The sequence below is a fragment of the Micropterus salmoides genome, unplaced genomic scaffold (assembly GCF_014851395.1).
Source record: "Micropterus salmoides isolate LMB-PRFRI ecotype aquatic unplaced genomic scaffold, ASM1485139v1 Ms_hic_scaffold_441, whole genome shotgun sequence".
NCBI lineage: Eukaryota > Metazoa > Chordata > Actinopteri > Centrarchiformes > Centrarchidae > Micropterus > Micropterus salmoides.
This window is the reverse complement of record NW_024043829.1, coordinates 606-23,395: the sequence shown is the minus strand read 5'-3', so window position 1 is coordinate 23,395 and position 22,790 is coordinate 606. Positions and strand designations below refer to the sequence as shown.

The following is a 22,790-nucleotide window of genomic DNA, read 5'->3' as shown; positions in this document are numbered from 1 at the left end:
GTGGAAGAAAAAGACAATGTAAACACCAGCTACCAGTTTTGAATGAGGAACTGTCTAAATATTAATGTGGTAAATAGTATTTGCAAATATTTTATTGTATCTTTAGCCTATTTCTGTGCTAGGGTAAGTGTGACTGGAGTTTGCAATCTTGAAAGTTTCAAGTTTAACTGTTCAATCACAGTTAAATTTAATATACTAAAATTTCTGTCTCAACTTGCTTAATGTAACACATCTCTCTTCCCAGTGTCTGCCCTGTAGGAACAATCTTGGATCTCTCCCAGATGTAGCTTATTTTTGGCTAGCTTCTGAATTAATCGTCTAGGATCTAGCAATTATTTGCAAGAACTATTTAACCTACGCCTGTATTTATATCACCTTGACAACAGCTGAGATATCAGCAAAGTGTGCATTGAGCTCCGCCTTTGACTCTGGTCCAAAGGTCTGGTCGCCAGTTTTTTCATGCATCTCCACTGCTTTGTCTGTTAGGCGTGACAGTGCTGCTGCATGAGCATCCACATCAGCCTGGATGGCCCTAAGGCGCTCAAGCAAAGCAGACTTCTCTTTGAGGCCTGGCTGCAGAGGCAAAGTCATCCCCACCTCCTGCTCCACTGACTCCATCCACTGCTGCAGTTGGCTTTTACTTTCCTGAAAGCTGGTCCACTGGGCCACTGTCCACTCCAGACGACTATGGACAATAATACAATTTTATAAGAAATTAAGAAGTGCATTTACCCTCAATTATGACCTATGGCATCAGTGGATGTTCACCCAGGGTGCAGAAAATGACACACTTTCCTACCTGTGGCAACTCATGGACGTCATCAACATATTGGCCCAGGCATCCTTCAGGCTCTGTAGCTGTGAACAAATGGCCTCCTGCCCCTCCATTCTGTTATGTTTCAGTACCTGTTCACCTTTTCCTACAGTCATGTTGAGCTTCACCTCACCTTCACCCTTCATTAGCAGGATATCCTGCATGTATAAAAAACAGCAATTAAGAACTATAAGATAATGTCTGTGATTTGAAATATTTCCAGAAAACACTGTAATCCAAAGAATAACATTTTTGGATCAGAACATTATTCACAGACCTGTACGAGACCTAGCCTTTTCTCCAGAGTCTCTTTATTGCCAACTGTACTGTTGAGTGATGCCAGGCGCTCCTGGACTCCGCTAAGCCAGGACCAGGTAGTCTGTAGGGTCTCTTCAAAGGCCTGTTGCTCCTGTAAAGTGAGCTGGCAGCTGCGCAGCCTCTCTCTCACACGTCTCAGCAAGGCCTGGTGCTGTGACTGCAGTTGAGCTGACACTCTTGTCTCACTACCATCACCTCGTCCACCTTCATTCAGTGCCTGGCTCTCCTGACATAAGCGCTCAAATGAATCCCTGCATGGAAGAAAATGAAATGTTTAAGTAAGCTAAAGAGTACATTGATTAGAGACAATTACTCAGGATCCTCTTGGGGACCTTAGGAAACAATGAAAAAACCCACAACACGTCTATTTCATTTCTTAGTAAATACACAGACTTGACCTTTCTTTCAGCACTTCCTGCTGATATTCCTCCACTTGTTCGAGCATTGCCTTTTCAGGACCACGCTGCTTGGCTTCAATCAGATCTGTGGTCATCCTCTTTTCCATGTGCTCCAACCACCACCTGAGCTTCTTGAGACGACCCTCAAACCTACATGGAATTCACAATGTAATGTTTATAAATGGTTAGCTTCCAAAGTGCTTTACAGAACTGGGTTGTGTGAGTCTTTTACCCCTTCATGAGAGATGCACTGTCTTCCAGTATCTGTTGGTTCTGTCTGCACTGCTCCACAAAGCTGTCCCAGTCCTGCTGGATAGAGGAAAGGTGCTGCTGGACTTGCCCAGCGCTGGCTTTGGGAAGATGGAGTAGGAGCTTCTCTCCTTCCTCACAGACCTGAGTGAGACGTACCTCACCCTCCTCCACACGATCCATGGCGCCCTGACAGATAACCCACATCACTTTAAGCATTGTATTTGTAAATCCTGGCACAGATGATGTTTTTGAATCAGGAATTTCAGTTATTCTGTTTCATCGGTACTCTCATACCCATCAAAGACTATGATTTAGTGAAGTCTAGCTGTTCGGTTCCATTTCATTTTTACCTTTAGTTTCTGGAGTTTCCGTTCCACAATTTGAGTATCTCCAGATCGGTCAGAGCATTCTTTCACTATCTCCCTCTGTTCTGAAAGCCAACGATGAAACTCCTGAACCAGATCTGAGAAGGTAGGGAGAAAATTACAGAGTTAATATCTGGTGTAGATTCAAACAGAAATAATTTTACACTCAGTGGACACTATAAGATGTATGGCTTTTCAGCAAAGCAGGGAATGAATATGATGCTACAAAAAGTGTCTGGTCACAGAAACAGGAGGCAGTGCAACAGTTTTATGTATGGAAGAATGTATAATTTCAACACATTAGAACCTTAGTAGTACAATAACATATTGCATTAAGTGACAACTGAGTAAAACTACCCATTTTAATCAGAGTTGTTTTTTGAATTCCTCACCATTGAACTGCTTCTGAAGACAGTTCTGCAGTGATGCCAGTGTCCTAGTAGAAAGCTGGTTCACAGACTCATAAGTCTTGATGAGGTCAGTGAGAGCTGAACCCAAACCAGCCAGCTCCTCAGAGGGATATTTCCTACACAGGGTGTTGAGGCTCTCCCTGGTGGAGTCGATACTCCCCTGCTGATTTTGCAGCTCTTTCTGGAGTTCCTTCAAAACATGTTTAACAATGCAGTTTAGTTTATTAGTTTCCTTACATTCTCATTTCTGTCTTCTATGACAAAAGAAGGGTTGCCTTTCTGTAAGACCAACAACTCACTAACCAGTGACAGTGTCAAGAGTACTTTGTTTCCCAAATACTGAAATTTACTATGTCATTGATATTTAGTCTGCACCTTCACTCTGCATATGTCCTCAGGATCTGATCCAGTGGGAGAAGAAACAAGGGAATCCTCTATACTTTTTAACCATGCAGACATTTGTGAGATGTAGTCTTCCAGCTGTTTCCGTTGGGAAGTGAAGTCCATGAGATTTCCTCTAGCCTGTTCATGTAGTTTCTGAGCAGTGCTGATTTTTTTTCGAAGGTCATTCTCCAGCACCTGATGCATGTAGAATATGTTATGGTTGACACACATGCATGTGGAGAGGAACATCTAATTTATCTGCAGGGTCAGGGTTAATATTTGATCATAATCATCTTTAGTACCTGCAATTTAGCAGGGGTCTCTTGACTTTGACTGCACTTCTTCAGCTCTGATACTTTGCTCTGCAGGGTTTCAAGTTTCTGTTCCTTCTCACCCATTTCTGCCTGTGGATGTATAAAATGAGAAATTTGTATTGTATATATATTACATCTCTTACAGTTGTTTGTTTTGTTTGGTAATCTGATTCACACTGTGTGCATGTCTTTAGCCTTTTTGCCATTTATAGCAGGGAGCTATAATGTTAACAATTAGCTGTGTCTTCAGCATCTCTGACCAGATAATAATTTTTGGTTAACTTAACATATGTGGAAAAGTAAACATGAAAGTAAACAAATAATTATCCATAAATCTTACCTTTAAAATGGAGAGCCTAGCCGACACCTTCTGACTGTCATTGAGGTTGTTCAGGCTCTCATTGAGTTCAATCACACAACTGCTTGTCCAGCTCTCAATGTCCTCGTTGATTTTACGCACATCATCCCACAGTGCCAAACTCTGGTTCAGGCGATCAATGTTATCGTCTATCTTCTCAGACACCTGAGAAGTGGATTAAATCAGTCACAAATCTTTACTCTCTGTAGTATCTGACACTGAACTTTTATGTTTTAGGAGTTTGCCCTGCTAATGCAACATAATATAGATTCTAAAGCTCTACACTGCACTTATGTTTTGTATATTTATTTATTTAGTTATAGACCAATTTGTGTATATTATTTGTATTTGGAAATTAAGTTTATTCTGATTCTGCAAGAAACATCACTTCTAATATTTCCCGGCTGAGAATTGTGCCACAAACCTCAATGGACAAAAACCTTCAGGTCTCTTCCCTTGACCACACAGGACAACAATATGTGGAGTAAACACATGTGTTGTACTTGTAAGGACACCCAGCGTCAAATTTGGTGTGAGGACATGTAGCAAAAACTATGTCGGTAAAGATATTAATAGAAAGTATTAACTGGATCAAGCTGCAGATATTGCATTTTTTATTCTTGTCGACAAATTACATAAAAAAAAAAAATTGCAATAAATTGATCCTGTGAAAAAGTATTACCTGTGTAGCCAAAGGCCACATAACTAACTGCTCTGTGCCATAGTCCTCCATTGTTGTCCCAAAACTATTAAAAGTAAATCAGTAACACGTCAAATCAACATATCATGATTGCAGCAACTCCTGAAGTCGTACTTACATCTAGCCACTGATCGACAAGAGTCTCCATATCCTTTTTCATCATTTGAGCATCACACTCGGGGATCTTCTTCAATTCAACCACCAGCTGTTTTCCTTTACCCGAAAACTGGTCCAATTCATGTTGCTTGGCAGCCATCTCTACCTTCACTGCCTCATGCTACAAATGGAGTAAAGACAGCAAACCTTTTAAGCCTTCTGATAAACAAAGGGAAAACCCAGAACATTTTCTTTGTTCTGGATTTGTGAAATGTTTTATTACAAGAACATAAGATGAGGCACTTCCCTAAAAAGATAAAATAATTATGTGACCACACCTTAGTTAGTGACCTTCTGGCTTCCTCCTGATCCTTCAAAACAGAGCTTATTTCAACCAGAGGCTCGGTGCTCTCAATAATGCTGCTGATGGAGGTTTTCAGGACTTGGTATTCTCTCATAAGCTCAACAAGGACATTGCACTGCTCCTGTCTGTCAAAGAAAGAGAGGAATTTATTACCTATTCAAGCTTATATGTAAATTAACTACAAACATAACATTCAATAAACATACAATAAACTGCATAACAGTCAAAAATAAAATGAAAAAAATAAAAATAAAATATGCCAACAAGCTCTTGGAGTGTTAAAAAGTAATGAAAAACTGAAAATTCATCTATTTAGCCTTATAACAGTAGAAAAATTCTCATCCCAGAAGTGATGTAATATTTCAGAATAGCGTAATTTTACCATGTGGTCATAAGTGCAACAAACATGAAACAATCAACCCATAGAGGTCAGTGTACCAATGTTTTTTCCCCAAAAAAGACTGTGTTCCATAATGCTTTAATTAGTATACATGAGAAAAGTACTACAACAGAGAGTTCAAGTATATAAAAAAATGGTTCACCCATCTGCAACAATCGCACAAATTGAAAAAAAAAAAAGAAAACACCTTCCCATTGACTCTTTCTCCCAGTAATATCTTTTTCTTTGAGTTTTGCATTTCAGTATTGATTGTTTTAGTATTTTTTGTTTTAAGCATTGTATTTAGCTTTTACCAACCACCTTTTGCAATATTTACTGAATCAGTAGCATGGAAAACCCTCGTCCATTCTTTCAGTACCTATCTGTGATCAGCCTCTTCGTATCCTCCCATGTAGTCTCCAGCAGACTGATTTCCCTCAGTACCTCCCCAGCCAACTCTGCATCTCTCTGGGCCAGCTGGTTGCCCTTGTCCCTCAGCCACTGTTCCTCGTGCTGGTGTGACTGGAGCTCATCCTCCATCTGGTTAAAGAACCTTAGCCTGGCAAACAGAGGGATAATATGTTGCTGTTGCACATGTTCTCATACCCAATCATGGTACTAGGACCAAATGTTAATATCCCTACTACCTCAACTTTTGAATTATAGCATTAACCTAACATAAATATTGATATTATACTCTTATAATGATTTACCTCTGCTGTAGTGCATGCAGGCTAGGTTCTTTGAAGCTCTGGTGGTCAGCTTTTTCTTCTATGTCCTCCACAGCTTTGAGTAGTTGTTCTTTCCGCTGTCTAAAGGAGGTCCACAGAGCCCCCAGGGCCTCTGCTTCATTCTGCTTAGTACCAAGCAAGTTCCTCACAGCATCCAGCTCAGCACTGAGTGAATCAGCCAGCATGCGACATGACTTACGAGAACCCTCATCACCTCCAATGTGGAGATGGCTTTTGCAGAGACTGCTGTCCAGACTGACGGCTAGAGTCTCAAGGTGGCTAATGTCCGGGACAATAGTGGCCAGCTCCTGCTGCAGCTCTTCTACTTTCCCACGGTCCCAGCTGCCAGCACTCTCCACAGTCTGCTTCAGACCCCGCAACACTCCTGCAGCCACACTGTGGGTCTGCAGGAAAGCCTCGAGCCTTGCAAGGCACTCTAACTGGAGCTCAGCTATGTGCTGGGCCTCTAGGTAGGGCTGCAAACAGCTGTCTGCTCTGCTGCGGAGAAGCTGTGTATCACCAGGGTCACAGAACTGACAGAGCTTCTCGGCCTGCTGCTCCAAGCTCTGTCTCACACTGGACTGCTTCTGTAAGGCCACCTGGGTCTCCTGTCAAAAGCAAGCAATCAGTTGTAAAATGCTGCTTGTCTGCTAACTGACTAAGTGGCTCTGGAAGGAGTAGCATTCTGCATGCACAAACGGATGAACAATGATTCTGTGTGGTTCTTACCTTTACTTTTGTGGTGGCAGACTGCAGGTTGCTAATGTTGATTTGAGAAGCTGAGTGCAGATTTGAGAGCATGGTCTCACTCCACTGGGAGAATTTTACCAGGGCCTGGTCAAACTGCTCTACCAGTGAGAGGTGGCTCTGAAGCTCTTTGATTCTGTGGGACAAAACGACAGGTTAGTGATTCTAATCAGCAAACAAGAGCTGTTTTAACTAGCATTATACTTTTCAGTATTTTATTAAATGCAGGCTGAAGTTTGCCACACACAAAAAATGAAATATGTCACGTTCTGATATTCTCTCACTGTTACACTATGTTTAACCATAAACCTATGGTGTATTTTACATGCTTAATATCTGTAATTAACATGTTCTATATTGAATATGTTGTCTAATTGTCTTGTCTGCATTGTCTTCCAGTATCTTCAACCAAGTCCAGTTGCCCTTGACTTTAACCTTCTTTGGATAATATGTTGTCTAAGAAAAATCCAAAACATAGCATAGCCAGATTGAGTAGACATAAGCATTTACCACTGATATTTTAGACATGTATTAATTTTACTGTATTTGCATCATTGTTTCATTTGTTTCAACAATTACCCACACAAACACAAAACATACACCACAAAACAACCATCATCAGTAGCTGTGTTTTGTCAGTATCAGGTTGATGTTCCCTTTAATTGCCCTGATGGACCAATTGTTAGGTTTGTGAAAACTGTGTAATAAAAGATACTGACAAAATTTGCTTCATCAGACAGGTCCCTGGAACAGCATGTGTATGTGTGACCTGATAAGGTAAAACAGAATATCTTACCTTTGAGGGAGGACTTCATTTTGAACATGCAAACTCCTCTCTAGGGTCTCCAGCTCGTCTTTTAGTTGCCTCACTCTCTCTTCTGGTGCAGTCGGACACAAGGACATCCCCAAAGATACCAATTCAGTATGAGCGGGCTCAAGGGACTGGACCTCAGAGTGTAAAGCCTGCAGGGAGAACATACTTTTCTTAAATAAACATTCATGCAAAATATAATATCTATGTATGTACATGCACTATTTATTCATCATGTTGTGGGGGCAAATGTCTCTTCACATTGTCATATATGGGGACAAAAATTTGAACCTTAGCATGGACCATTTATTTTTTCCATTATTTTGAAATTATTTGGTTAGAGATTTGTTTTGGAGAACTATGTAAGTATGTGTGCAGGTATTGTACCTGCAAATCTTGTATCTCCGTGCGGAGCTTGGTTTTATCAGCTGACAGAAAGTGACTCTCTGGTTTGGATGCAGATTCACTCCTCTCCAAGCAAGAAACAATGTTTGAACGCAGTTTCTCATACCTGAAACACATCAATAGAAACACTGGTACCTTAAAGTGTGTGTGTGTAATGTGTTGACATTACTATCAGCATTTCTTATTGTATATATCTGTCCAAGATAAGCCAGTGATCCAACTGAACTGTAAATGCATGTATTGTTCAGTAGCTCTTACTTTTGCCAAAGAGAAAGCAGGTTTTCCAGTGTGCTCTGTTTGTCCTTTGCCTCCTGTACACTTTGGTCATAGCTTGTGTTTAGCTCTGTCACAGTCCTTTCTGCTTGCTCTCTGTCACTAAGTCTTCGGGCACCAGCTGACAGGGACAGCAAGGTTCCCTTCAGCTTTTCCAGATGCTGACAGACATCCTAGGGAACAAAAACACAACACAAAAACACAAGACAGTGACCAACACAGCATTACCTGCGAGCTGAAAGACTGGCACAGAAAAGAACGATCTGTATTATGCTTTGCAATTCATTTTTGAAAAATACTGTTGGCATGTATAGTTTTTTAAATTAAAGGAGAAAAGCATGATAACATTTGTTTCCTTCCAAATATATGATTTTGTATTAAAATATAAAAGTATAACAATTGAACACCATGTGGTTTTGAAGAGCTTTGTAGGTCTCTGATGAGGCGGTGCAGGATTTGATAGGATGCTCCAGTTTTGATTGTAGTTCACTGAGAGATGCTTGCACCTAGGAGAGAATAAAGATTTAAAAAACTAACTGCATGTTCATATCTTCCCGAGATGCTATTCTGTATACTGCCATGATATTGAAAAAATGACCAATAAGCCCCTTTACCTCCTCTAGGTTGATTTTGAACTTCTGCTGGTGAGAAGAGCTTTCCTCCAGCTGTCCATTCAGCTGCTGTACGCTCTCCTTCAGCTCCTCCCAGTACCTGCCGATTTGGGTCAGACGGGCCTTGATGCGAGCTGCCTCCCCTGAAGATACAAACTGGGCTAGTGCCTGCGAATCTGCCTCCAGCTGAGTAGGAACCTCAGCTCGCTCCTGAAGCTCTGCACCAATAGCCTGGACATGCAGGTATGGAGACAAAACAATAAATAAGACTGAGATAATCACTATCTTTCTTAATTGACCAGTGGAGTTGAAATACTATGGAATTTTGTTGGGCATTGGGGAGTGGTGTGTACTGGTTGGTGACTAAAATGGCCTTTGCATTTTACACCATTGCACATTAAAGTTACCCAAAACAGTGGCCATTTAAATGAATACCAAAATGCATATAAATTTTAAGTTTCACAGAAAAGAGCAAATAATCAAAACTATCAAAAATGCACGAGGGCTTTTTTAATTTATTTGTATTTAACCTTTATTTAACCAGAGTCTGATTGAGATTAAAGTCTCTTGATGCAGCAAAAAGAACATGAAGGATAACTTTTGAACACAGCAATTACACATTCCTAAAATAAGCATAAGCCCCCTAGTTCACTGAATAAGGCAAAAATAAAATTTTAAGAACACAAAACACTGACCAATATTCCCCTGCTCCATATCCTTAAGAATTGAAACAAACTGTCTATAAGGTAAGGTATAAGGTTTTCTTAAGAATTACACCCTCACCCTACAAGCACCATTTGTGTTGAAGACAGAGGACTGATGTTAGAGTCCAAAACAGAGACAGTGTGTCCGCCCTTGGGCAAAGAAGGCCTGTTGTTGCTTGTTACGGCTGCCACCGCCCCCACCTGTATTTGCCTGTGCTTTCAAGTGGGCTATCTGTTATGCTGAGCAGGCTGTGCAAGCCCACGCGGAGGATTGGCTGCACAAGGAGAGAAGGTCCCGCCTACTTCCTGGGTTTCCAGTTACCATGCCCTCGATTGGTGCGGCATGCTACGGGCCAATCAGATGGAGACCGTGACGACCACCACCTGCTTAAAAGCCTGCTGGGTCTGCCATTTGGGGCAGCAATCTGACCTGAGTTGCTTGCCTCGGGAACGCCTGTCTTAGAGCTTATAGTAGTGTTTTGTAACCCGTGCTAGACTTTGTGTCTTGACTTTGTGTGTTTCACTGTGTGAAGGTAAGAGAGTGGGCCAGGGCTAAGCTTAGCTATCACTGACACCTTTCTTGCACACACCATAGTTGTTTTATGTTAGTTTTCACCAGGTTCAGGGGTGCTGTGCGTTTTGTGTTGTGTTTTTCAAATGCAGTAGGCTAGTGAGCTTTTTGGTTTATTTTTGTTTTATTAGTATCTCTGTAAGCAGTAATCCTCCTTTTGAGGATCTCCTTTTTGTTATAATTGTTTGTTGATTTCCACAGCACCCATTGGCCCATCCTCTGTTTGTGCTCCACTTGCATTATTTCAAATAAATATCCTTCCAAACCAAGAACATCTGGTTTATGTTTATGTCCCTATATCCCTAGACACCTTGGGACGTAACATAAGTGGGGGCTCGTCCGGGATAATCTAATAATCCGGGGGAAAGGATATTTATTGGAATAGGGTAAGGGAGCACACTTAATTGATAAGCTGGTACAGCTGATTGTGTAGATGCAATGGCTTCTGAGCGTTTTGATGTGGAGTCATTTTTGGTAAATCTGACTCATGACAAAGTTCACGCCTGTAGGAAGGATGACCTGGTTAAAGTAGCAAGTCACCTCCAGATTCCGGTAAGTAAAACAATGTTAAAAAGGGATCTGAAACCATTAGTTGTGGCTACATTGGTGGAGAGAGGGCTGCTTGAATTACCTGTCTAACCCCAATGGCTCCTTAAAACAGCCTTATTGATTTGCTAAGATTACTGTTATAATACACAATAATGTACCTTTACTGTGTTGACCTGTTGCTCAAGAGGCAAAGTAGAAGATTTCAGTACATCCAGCTGCTTTTCTTTGTCCGATATCCACAAGGAAAAGGTTTCAAACCCAGCTCCAAACTGATCCCACTGAGTTTTCATATCTTCCAGAGTCTTGACACTGGAACACAAAAGTAAATTTTTTTAATTCGCTGAGTAGGTAATAGTTGCAAATAAACCTTGCCAATCATGTGAGATACAGAGTACCAGATAATTCGGTTTACTACATCTGGGTCCTTGAGATTGTGTCAGGTACGTTTCCACACACAATTATTTGACTTTTAATTAAACCTGTGTTAATATGTACATTTTGATTGTGTTGTGCTGCTGTTTGTGGCAAAAGCAGCTCATTTAATACAATAGCATATTAAGCTAAAACCATAATGTATTTGGAAACACTATCTAAAGACTACTAAAACATTGTTAGCAAAAGCAACGAGAATGAAATCCATCATCTTACTCTTTTTTGAGCCCAGCCTCTACTTTGTCCACTTGCTCACTGAGAGAACGAGCTTGTTGTAAAAGCATAGTCTTGTTTTTTGGGCCAAGTTGGATTTCTGTTGCTCTTTTCAGCAAAGTGTTCATATGTGAGGCCTCTGCTTCACACTGCTTCAACAACACCTGTTTAAAAAATAAAGGATTTTGGTAACATTCTCTATTTAGCTAACTACTTTCATTAGTAAAAATGCCAAGAGTATGTCCACAGGAGTAAACCCAAAGAAAACCTTGACTTACTCTGGCCTGGTCAAGTTCAACAGCCAGGCTCTCTGGACTGCTGAAGTTCAGGTCTCTCTCCATTGTTGAGCGTGCTTTATTAACAAACTCATGCACTGCCTCCTGCTGGCTGTCAAACTCCTGCCAGGCTGCTAGTGTGACCTGGTGATGACAATACCCCAAAATCATTGATATCAAATCAAATCCACTTTAATCATAGAGTGCTTTATCTATAAAAAAAAAAACAACAGAGCTAAGCAGCAAACTTGGATATTGCTATTATTGGATGCTCCTACTATCACTATGACATCTAAATATATTACAGCATGAAAATAATCACTTTCCAATGTCAGTAATCCCAGATCAAGATTACTACAAAAAGAACACACTGACATATGAGTTTGGTGCCAATCCATCTCAAACCATGTAATTAAGTATGCAAATAACACTACCATGTTGGGCCCTATCAGCAGGGGTGATGAGTCAGCATATTAACAAAGGTAGCACAGCTTATATTCTGCAAGCGCCACACCCCCAGTGCTACTGCAGCAGTGGTTCTGCTGCAGAGTCAGAAAAATCAGGTTCATCTGCGTGCATCTTACAGAGAACCTTTTATTTGGACCCTTAGTGCATCCTCCCTAACACAGAGAAGCCATACAAAGTTTCCATTTCACGACTCCCACCTCCATCCTGTCCATGTTCTCTAAAAGCACCATCAAGAGTGTGATGACTGACTCAGTGCATCACTATCTTCTAAAGGAACTGTAAAGCCTCACAGTGCATTCCTTATATCAGAAAACATCAATCAGAGCTCTCTACCGTCCGCTCAGGAATTTTCCACAAATGCTGCATCTCCATTAATAGGCGTTATTCTTTTATTTTAAGGGATAAGACACAATAATTAACATAAATTTGATGTAATTGCAATAGTTAGCCAAGATAGTCATGTTCATTTACAGTCCCTGGGCAGGTTGAAAAGATACAAACAAGACACACAAAAAGCAGAGACACATGTAGAAGGATCCATGATAAATATAGGGAAGCCTAGTAAAAGTAATTTAATAACTAAACTGATCAAAAGATTCAGCTCAGAAGCTGACTGTGATCACATTGTACGTTCATTTCGAGTTTTTAGAGTTAGGAAAAGCACAGACAAAAAGTCAGTCTGTCCATATCTGAGCTTACCACATCTTTTAATCAATTTCCAGAAGGAAACCTTTTCCATTTATAACATGTTGCTAATATTTTGCAAAAAACATAACATCACAAATACAGCAAAATCATCCTTAATTCTAAATTTGTTGTTGAAGGTTATTATTCAGAGCAATCCACCGTGAAATGTTATTCACTAACAGTTTCCCCTGAATCACTGCCTTAGTAACATTGCTCACCTCAAGGCTTTGTTCTTGTGAATCCATATTCTGCTCCATTTTGCTGAGAGTGTTCTCTAAATTCTGCAGGTCCTGCTGCAGAGTCTCTCCCAAACCCTCCTCAGCCTGGAGCTGCTGACCTCTGGTGATCAGCTGCTGGACGTCCTTTCTCTTCAGTTTTAGGCGTTTTAACAGTTGCTATGAGAAACACATTAAAAGTTTTGAAGTTACCCTACTAGTAAACTCTTCAAAACAATCAAAATAAAGTATTTCTTTCTCATTTATATTTAGTTTTTTTGAATGTCCTAGAGCACCTGGTGAACAAGAAGCAGTTGCTGGGCTTCTCTGACGGTTGGGCAGTCCAGTATTTTGGTGACCTCAGCCTGAGCCTCTTTCTGCCCCTGCACGAGATCATCCAAAGTAGTCTGTACCTCTTCCCTGAACTGCACACAGTCCCCCACAGCCAGCACCATCTTCTCACCCTGGAAGATATAACAGAGAAAAATACAGTAAAACATACGTGATGAATTAATGCTGGGGTATATATATATATCCAGTTTAGTACAATCAAACATATATTACCTATAAATGAAAGTGTTAATGCCCTAATAAAGTGCACGGGTCTGTTACATTAGATTTTTTTGTATTGTATTGTCCACTGTTTAAAAAATATACTGTAAATTATCAGAAGGAAAATGATGTCTGGAATGTGTAAAACAAGTAAACGCTTTACTTACCTCTAAGAGGGAAGCAAGAAGACCCTTAAAATCAGTAGAGAGCTTGCTAAGTGCACTTGCTTGCCTTTGGGCATCGCTGTCAGCACTGATCTCAATAAGAACAGCCATACGGGCTTTCAGCCAGCCAAGATTCCCCTCCTGTAGCTCTGCATCATTCCTCAGTTCCTGCACACACACACAAAAAGAGTGTGATACAGGCCATGTGTTCATAAGAGTTACCTGACGCAAAGTGTTCTCTCATCTCCTCAGCAGCGACACTGACAAGCAAGTAGCACATCGTAAATAAAGCATCACAGAGGAGGCGAGGAGGGGACTGTCACTGTAGTTGGGCTGCAGGGTGCATGTGCTAACTCACCGTGATGGTAGCCTTCACCTGGCCATATTTTCTGGGGTCATTGGCTCGGTTTCTCAGCAGCCTTAGTTGGCTTTCTTTGGATATAAGCCAGCACGAGAGTTCAGCGTACCTGTTTCATACAGGTAAGGTAAGGGAAAATTTCAATTCAAACTCAAAAAGATTTCAGGAATATTTGCTTGTAAAAGAAAAGGTTGCATTTCTGCACACTATCACCACTGAGTTTATTCCAGGCACACTGTTTCGATCATGGATCTTCGTCAGGCATCCAATTTACAATATGAACTCATCTGTAACATAAAGCTCCTCTGTCTACCAGGTGTGCAACAAACAACACACTAATAACTGCATAAAAATTATATTAGTACTTAAAAATAACAGATTAAAGATTAATTTTCTCTGTTGAGGTCTGTGGTACCTACATTCAAAGGTTAAGCAGCTACAAGGTTTTGCTGTTGCTAATGTGCACCTCCTCAAGATGTAATTACACATCAGGGTTATGTGATGACTACAAGAACTGTAAATGATCTAGTTCAGACTCCTTTGTGTTTACTGCTGTGTTTACTTTATCTGCAGTCTGCAGAATAAAGAACTATATCAGAACCATATGCATTACAAAACCTACTCCTCACTTCAACTCTCTCTCTCTCCTCATCTCAAGTGAATGAAAGAATTTAAACAAGATTACTCTGGATATGTAATGAATGCAGGACACTGGTTAATGAACAACATTCTTCTACTGCTGCCACAGTGCTATGCTGGACTACAACTCTTTCCTTATGCTATGCATTGTAACCACAATAACCCCTTAACAGCATTGAATTAGGACTTCACAAAATACTTAATTATTGCACCTTGTGTTATACTCCTTCCATTTATCTGGGTGCTGCATTAACTTCTGATGGGTGTTCTCGATTTCCTCTTGGACTTCAGAGAAGTCCTTTCTTGCCGTTTCCAGGGTCTGGTGGACAGAGTCACCCTCAGGGAGCTTTTGACAAAGTTCCTCCATCAGCTGCAGCCTTTTCTCACAGATGGACTGGGGGCCCTTTTCCTTAAAAAAGGCCTAGTTGTTGTGTTGGAAGTGAACACCACAAACACAGGATAGCAAAATTTTACTATAAGTGTGCTAATGCTTCATACACTGTGAAAAAATATATGTGAAACACTGCTGACTAAGGACAGCATTTGCTGGAAGAGATTCAGTTCTTTTGGATCAAGTTCATCAAAATCTTCCCATGCTGGTACACAGCAGAGAATTTGCATTGAATTATTTCACAGAGTTAATCAATACACCAAATGCAGCCAGCTGGCCAGTCACTCTGTGCTCACCCTGTGCTCTTTGATGAGCCTTTCGCTCCCCATGCTAGCCAGGTGGCGGTTCTCCCTGGTTACCTCCGCTTGGCACTCCTGCAGTAACACCATCAGCTTACTCCTTTCCACCTCCACTTTAAGATGCAGAAGGTGAAAGGGGGCATCTGTCTGAATATCCTGGGAAATGAAAAATACCAGAAGAAATTCTGTAGAGGTCTGGGCTGGGTTTAAAACTATATCAAGGACATTTTCTGATATCAATATAAAAGAAAAATTCTAACTCATCTTCAAAGTAAGTATTTGCTTCTGTTATGCAAGAGGCCAAACTCTTAAAACTTTTGTGTAAGCTTCAATAACAACATTTCATTATTCATTAATGTAATTAAAACTAAATAAAAAAATTTCGAAATATATTAATATATTTATATTCTACTTGGAGCTACAACCTTGCATTTCAAAAATCATACTTTTCAAGGCACTAACCTTCCAGTGTTTGTGCAGCTTCCTAACTGTTTCCTGTAGCGATTGCTGCTCCTGCTCTGGCAAAATGTCTGTCAGCTCATCACAAGCCTTGAGGAATGCATTCAAGATGCGCTGATCCAGCTGACCAAAGAACTCCTGCAAAAAAATCAAGACCTTATCACACTTTGTGCAGGACAGGTCTGTTGCATTGTTCCATGCTGTGTCAGGACTGACTGTGGTATTTATATATACATGAGTGACACTACAGTACAGCTATATCTGTCATTGTCAACCTAAAAAACGAAGATGTTTGGGGTGCCTCATCAGCACACTTGCACACAAAAAAATCCTGTGATGTAACTATGATGATTGTACCGTCCTTAATCTTGCACAAGGCCCGTTTTCTTACTGTATGTTTCTTGAGCAGCTCCTCTGGGTTGCCTCTTTCTGTCAGACAGCTCTGTGCCATTTTAAGAACCTTCTCCAGCTCTACCCGTGACTCATCAAACCTCTTCATGAGGCTGCTGTTTGCCTCCACATGCTTCCGCCACTCTGTAGATTCCTTAATCATGGCCTAAACACACAAGCACGTAAATCTTTAAATGCTTAAACAGTTCTAAAAGCTGAACGGAATTGAAATAGGCCTTGAGGTTTGGTACCAGGTACCTGTGAGGAGGTCTGCAGGTCAGCTACTCTTTTCTGCAGAAGACTCATGTCCATGTGCTGGAGGGTTTTACTGCTGTTCATTATTTTTTGGATGGTCTGATGGTTTCTCTCTATGACTGTCAAACATTTCTTACAGCTATGAGTGAAGGTCGCCAGCTCCTGTAGTATTCAATGACAAGTAAGGTGTTTATTTATATCTTGAGGCTGTGCTTTACAGTCTAAAGTTGGTTCTCAACAAATGACAATCCTCAGTATTTTATGTAATTTCTTTACGTATCTAAAAGTCATTTAAAAATTGGTACGGTATCATATTGAAAACGTATTATTTACCTGGCATTTCTGTTTAAAGTCTACTGGTCCCTCAGAGTCAGGGGTGCTGGTCAGATGACTGGCCTTCTCCAGAGCCTGGTAGAAGCCTGTGATGTTCTTCTCCATTTCTTCCAGTGGAGGTAATAGAGACTGGGACTCCCTCAGCAGAGGCAAACATCTCTCTCTTACCTGATTGGGGGACAGCACGTCAAAGTGAATCACAGGTGATTAAATCAATGACATTAAATAGAGATCCATTTTTTCAGAAGCTTTAATGCCACAACAGCAACTAAATTCTGTTGAAAACTCTGCATCCTTGGAATCCTTGTATAAAACAATATATTTTCACTGCGAGTTACTATATATTATACAAATATTTCATACAATCACTTAAATGAAAAGTGGCAGCTCTTTTTTCCGTTATGATACAGCAAATTTGAACACACATATACACACACATGCACACATAAAAAGAGAAGTTCAACAAGTGGATGATGGCATACCGTATAATGACATGCACATACCTTGCTAAGCTGCTCTTTGATTGAGGCCATCACCTCCATCATCTGTGAAACTTCCTCCTGTGGAGTGTCTTTGGTCAACAGCTGAGCAGTACGGCTCGCTGCCTTACAGGCAGCTTCCATAGCTGGCACTTTGTGCTTGATTTCCTACATTTGATTGGGATATATAGTATAATGATGTTTCATTGTAAAGAAGAGAGAGGAAAAATCTGTCTAACCTGAAGAAGTTTAGTGTATGGGCTGTTTACCTCAACATCTTGAACAAAGGCTCTGACATTCAGGAAAGACACTTGAACAGGAGCAGTCATCTTCTCATTGGTTGCATCCATGAACATTTTTAAGGTATTTATCCCATCTTGGTAGTCTTGCCTCAACTTATCCACCTCATCTGCTCTTGCATACTGATAATGAAATAGAGGAAGATAGTAAATGGATCATTTATTTTGAAAACTAAAGCTGATTTGACAGAATGTATCATAGCTTTTTTCTCAGTACAGTTGTTCAAAAGGGCATTGTCTTTACATGTTTGACTTTGACAAACAGCTCTCTCCATCTCCCGTTCAGAAGGAGAAGCTGCTGCTTCAGATCTCGTGAGACTGTATCATCGCAGGTCTCAATGAGGAAGTTCCCAGCATCGTTCATGTCCGTGTGCTGCTGCATCCAGTGAGAGAGGTTTCTGAAGAAATCCTAAGAGGAAAGGTAAACAAAAGACCATAGCTATTTAGTACAGTAGATGTACAACTTTCAGTCAGTCACAGTCTCAAATGCTTTGTGACCATTAAAAAACATTATACAGTAGTTTAGCAGCACAAATAAAAGCTGTATATTACAACAAATTTTATCATACTAGTGTCTGTCATTATACTTACACGTTTGGCATTCTCTGACTGATTGAGCATCTGCTCAGCATCCTCTAGCCAGGCCTGCAGAGCTGCCACTGTGCTGCTGTACTTCTCCCAGTTAGATATAACCTCCTCCAGCATGCTGCGAACACTTCGCACCTCCAAAGCCAGGTTCTTCCACTGAGCTGTGGCATCACTGAGGAATTTACTTACCCCTTCCGCTTCATCAACTGAAAGTAAAACATGCCATTAGTTCAGTTTAGTTAAACAAAAATGGGTATCAAATGTACATGAATAAAAAATAAAAAAAAGCATATGATTCAGTGGATCATTTAGCCATTTGATTGATGCTACAGTGTGTTAGGTAACAAAGATGTGCTAAAATAGCATTCCAACTAATGCAATTATTGTTACTTTTTCATGCATAATGCAATACCATGATTTTTCAGGGGTTAAAAGCACGTTTGGAAATGGCTCAGGAGACAGGCAAAGGTTTTAAAGATTGTTAGACTGTTTTTGGACTTACCTTTGTTACAGGTCTTAGACCCTATAACATAAAATCAATAATAAGATTGTTTACTATGAGCCCAAACAAATGTGTGTGTGTATGTATATATATATATATATATATATATATATATACAGATAATATAAGAAACAAACTGGTAATAAAACAGAAACAACTCTTACTTGAACTGTCAGACTTTACATAAACCTCTGCCGCTTGCTTGAGCGCTGTGAAGATTATCTCATACTGCTCAAAGAACCTGTGGCCTTCTACAAAAGTCTTAAATAAAAAGGAAAACAAGGAAAAGATGAAATTGTCTTTGATAGACAGAGTGCTTTTCAATGCAGAAACTGCAACACCACTTATGTCAACTTACAAGGTAAGTTTGCAACAAGAGTTCAACAGAGTCCCGTCTGCCATATTTAATGATCCATGACTTGAGCTTTGACTCAGCCAACATAAGAAATGCCATCAGTCGATACTTCATTTCCCAGAATTCCAGTTTAATAAGGTGTGCATGTGATGATGTAGACACAAAATTGAACCTGCAAATTAAACAGATGTCCAATAATCATTCCACTTTTGCTTTGATTTTACACAAGGTACAGAAGACTTAAACACAGAAAGTATTTTATTTAACTAAAAAAAGAACTAGCAAACATCAAGTTGATGTTAATTAAATACATATTTTAGAAGAAACTGTGCATAATAACTAATTCCCAAGACAATAAGTAATTACACTGATAAAGGTCTTACCGTTCAGCCATATCTTGGAGTTGCTCAGGTGGGACAGGTACCCCATTCACTGATCTGTCCCTGTGGATTTGCTGGAAGGGTTGCCTGTGTGACTCCAAATTTTTTAATACCTCCTGCAAAATGTAATCACATATAATCATGTCCAGATTGGCTTTCCTGTGTATTGTACCCGTATAAAACATTATACGATAACTCAAAAGTTCCACTGTGTTACCTTGTGCTGCTCAGTTTTCTGTGAAGAACATTGGCTGTCTCTTCATGAGCATGTTGGATGGGAATGTCCTCTCTAAGAGCCATCTCTGCCCTGTGAAGCCAGGCTCCAATCACTCCCAGAGGACCAGGCAGGGACTTGTCCAAATGGATATGCCAGTCCAGCAGCTGCAATTGACATCCATTAAAATACCCACTCTACCAAAGCAAGATCCCACCAAAGAGGAGGCTATGCTGATCCAAACAGTTCCACATGTTCGCAAGCAATCAGGCTACAAAAGATTCTAGACAAGCTGTGGATGTCCAGAGGAGCAGACTGCCCAGTGAACAAAACCTCCTCTGTTCCCTCTCCTCCCCTCTGAACAAACTCTAATTCAAAAGCTTGCTGAACTTTCACTGGCAGCCAGTGAAGAGAGGAACCCTAACTTTCACTATGTCAGTGCAATTTGAAAAGAAGAATGACAAATAGCAAACTGACAATCTATTATTTATTCTCAGGTTTTGTTTAACTTAGGTATGATTAATTATGATAATGATATGATTCTGTTTTCTTTGTGGCTTGGTTCTAAATTATTCATGTTGTGCAGAAGTACGCAGTACAATTACCCTGGCAGACACACGGTCCCACGCCTGTTTGACCAGAGCTTGGTCCACAGACAGTTTGCCATCTCTGTGGACTGGCTGCAGCAGTGGATCTGTCTGCTTTTTCTTCATTTCATACTGTACATGGAAGCTCTTAAATGCCTGCAAAGCATATGGTACGAGTTGATAAATGTCTTTGTCAAAGCAGAATGTTATGTAACAATAAACTTTGTTTTTCCAGGCCTGACTCACCTGATATTTGTCAGTGAGGTTTCCCTCTGATCCCTGGGCCCGCAGCACATCTCTCTCCAGCTGATCTAAAAACACCTTCAGCTCTCTCAGCATCTTCCGCTCCTCTCTCTATCACAATCATTGAACATGCAGCTTAGTTTCACAGGGACAAACTGTCAAATCAGCATGCTACTATGTTGAGAAACTCACAACAAACTGACATTCTAGAAACACCTCATCAATTCAGATTAAAGAGAAAAAACACACAGTTAATGAATTGAAAAAGTGTTCATATTTCACACAAAACCAACCTCTACATCTCTACAGATTCATTTTAGAAGTCATGGTAGACGGAAAGGGGGTATGGACACTAGCATCTTCTCCAGACCTCTGATTTTTTTTTAATTTAGTGAAACATACCTCAAGCATTTGTTCTATATCTTGGGGACCAAACTATCCAGGAAAGCAGCAAGGCACACAAAGAGATGCAAACACAGCACAAAATGCATTAGATGCATTATTAAACAGAAGCAAAGAGGATGGAAAATGGGATGAGGGCAAGGTGGGAATACACTCCAAACAGAAAGCATGCAGCACTGATGATCTGAGCTCTCACCTGGAGTACTGGCACTGACAGTGCAAAAGTTGGAATTGAGCCAAGAAGCAGCTTAATGTGCACAAGTAAGATGGAGAAATTAATTGAGTCTGATGATAGAAAACAAAATGTTGATGATAATATTACTACTGTGTTCATGCTATGATTATTTTGATTCGTTGGAGCTTCATGTGAAAAAATAGCAACTAAAAAAATTGCAAGCACGGGCTTACAATAATTAAGCTCGGCAGCAGTTAAAGTATGTTTTCATCAAGCATATACTGTTGTTAGGATGTCTGCATGTGGGCATTCTCTATGAATGATGATACGCTAGGCAATTTGGGGGAAATGTGGATGGCAACAATTTATACAAATCTAAAAATAAAAACACATGGAGTTAAATAATTCTAATACAGTATTTAGTAGTAACACAATGACATTTGTTCTCCAGAAATACCCCGATGTATCAATGCCTAATACACATTTAATGTATAGTATTATAGGTTTTAAACAAAGTACCTCATCTTGCTGTCCATCAGTCTCAGAGTGGTGGGGGTTTGGGTAGTGCTTGAGGAACTGAGCCACATATGTCATGATGGATTTCTCATCTGGCTTGTCTACATCCACATCTACAGAGCAACACAAACATTATCTGACGCACGGGATAAAACTTCACACTAAAAATTTGCTGATCTAAACATAGGCAGCAAATGTTTTTCAGGCCTCTGTAAATCCTGTCAATATATTAAACATGACCTCATGCCTGTAGAATTAAAGCACAGATAAGACTGAGCCATTACTATGACATTAAAAACAAGCATTTCACATACTCAAGAGGATAAATGTCTTCAGGCCTGACAGCTATTATACATGTCTACTTTCATTTCCATCCTTGACCTGATGTTTCTAGAGATCAGGGTGAAGCTCCCCTAAAATCACATTCAGTGCAGCTCTTTGTGCAATAAAGCATCACGACTCTGCTAGTGAAGACAGGACTGCAGAGCCACTGCAGACTGCATCACTTCAACAGACTAAAACTCAGTGTCACAAGTAACACAGAATTAATTAATCATCTGAGGTTTTCACTGATCTTTTCAGCACACATTTAGTTAAAATATTCACACATCATAACTTATATCATTAATATAATTTACTGTATTTGCTGTTTATGTCTAAAATACTGGCAATCTTTACACACTTATATGCACTGCTATCTTGTCTGAATAGTCTGCTACACTGGAATATTTAATGCAAACAGCAGGAAAGGTCAAGGGCACCTTCTGGATCCAGCAGACGGGGGATACCCAGCTCATTTTCTGCAAGTGCAAAGGCTTCCTCCAAATTTTCCTTGTTGCTCCTCCTCCGCACCACCTCCATGTCCACCAGGTCTGGCCTGATGGCGTGCACTACTGACTGGAATGCGACACCATCACGCCAGCTGGACCAAAGTCCTTCACCTCAATTCCATGATGCCTGACAAACACATACGTAGGCATTTTTTTTGTTGCAAAATCCTATGAAAGACTGAAATACCTTAAAAATTTATGGTGCATACATCTGTAACAGGCCTTGTAGGTCCTAGAATATATACTGCAGCGTATACAGTTATAGAAATGTAACACCCATATCTATAAACATATTGTAACATCTGGCCAAAAAGGTAATTTGAAAGTAACATACTTGGCTGCTGTGCACTGCACCCATCCCAGCGGGCCTTCTTGGCATTGCCCTGAAATTTTTTAACCACCTTCTCTTCATTGGAGGGCTTCCTGTTCAGAGCTGGCTACACTCTACAGAGGAGTTGCTGTTGGACAGAGCCTGTAAGGCTGGCAGGTTGTGGTTAACTCCTCAATCTAAATGAACAACAATAACAATTGGCAAG

At 40.4% G+C, this 22,790-nt stretch overlaps 1 protein-coding gene across 1 annotated transcript in view; it reads right to left on the bottom strand.

Moving 5' to 3' along the window:
- Positions 1-22,404, bottom strand: part of LOC119887868 (nesprin-1-like) — a gene marked incomplete at its 3' end in the record, with an annotated part of 28,194 nt that extends 5,790 nt beyond the window's left edge. The window contains 49 exon segments of the mRNA XM_038698433.1: positions 376-685; positions 800-972; positions 1,092-1,383; positions 1,531-1,680; positions 1,763-1,968; positions 2,133-2,245; positions 2,540-2,747; positions 2,933-3,136; positions 3,244-3,345; positions 3,596-3,778; positions 4,432-4,590; positions 4,748-4,898; positions 5,532-5,711; positions 5,866-6,491; positions 6,613-6,766; positions 7,427-7,593; positions 7,829-7,952; positions 8,105-8,292; positions 8,527-8,625; positions 8,734-8,961; positions 10,713-10,863; positions 11,203-11,363; positions 11,478-11,618; positions 12,848-13,024; positions 13,141-13,308; positions 13,564-13,728; positions 13,919-14,027; positions 14,770-14,978; positions 15,245-15,403; positions 15,710-15,844; positions 16,098-16,262; positions 16,355-16,513; positions 16,685-16,852; positions 17,188-17,331; positions 17,433-17,585; positions 17,707-17,871; positions 18,054-18,256; positions 18,553-18,573; positions 18,717-18,813; positions 18,911-19,079; positions 19,291-19,403; positions 19,505-19,518; positions 19,521-19,668; positions 20,107-20,244; positions 20,335-20,442; positions 20,734-20,766; positions 21,428-21,537; positions 22,186-22,347; positions 22,350-22,404. Of these exon segments, the coding sequence (XP_038554361.1) occupies positions 376-685; positions 800-972; positions 1,092-1,383; positions 1,531-1,680; positions 1,763-1,968; positions 2,133-2,245; positions 2,540-2,747; positions 2,933-3,136; positions 3,244-3,345; positions 3,596-3,778; positions 4,432-4,590; positions 4,748-4,898; positions 5,532-5,711; positions 5,866-6,491; positions 6,613-6,766; positions 7,427-7,593; positions 7,829-7,952; positions 8,105-8,292; positions 8,527-8,625; positions 8,734-8,961; positions 10,713-10,863; positions 11,203-11,363; positions 11,478-11,618; positions 12,848-13,024; positions 13,141-13,308; positions 13,564-13,728; positions 13,919-14,027; positions 14,770-14,978; positions 15,245-15,403; positions 15,710-15,844; positions 16,098-16,262; positions 16,355-16,513; positions 16,685-16,852; positions 17,188-17,331; positions 17,433-17,585; positions 17,707-17,871; positions 18,054-18,256; positions 18,553-18,573; positions 18,717-18,813; positions 18,911-19,079; positions 19,291-19,403; positions 19,505-19,518; positions 19,521-19,668; positions 20,107-20,244; positions 20,335-20,442; positions 20,734-20,766; positions 21,428-21,537; positions 22,186-22,347; positions 22,350-22,404 (7,917 nt within the window).
- Between the last annotated feature and the right edge of the window lie 386 nt (positions 22,405-22,790).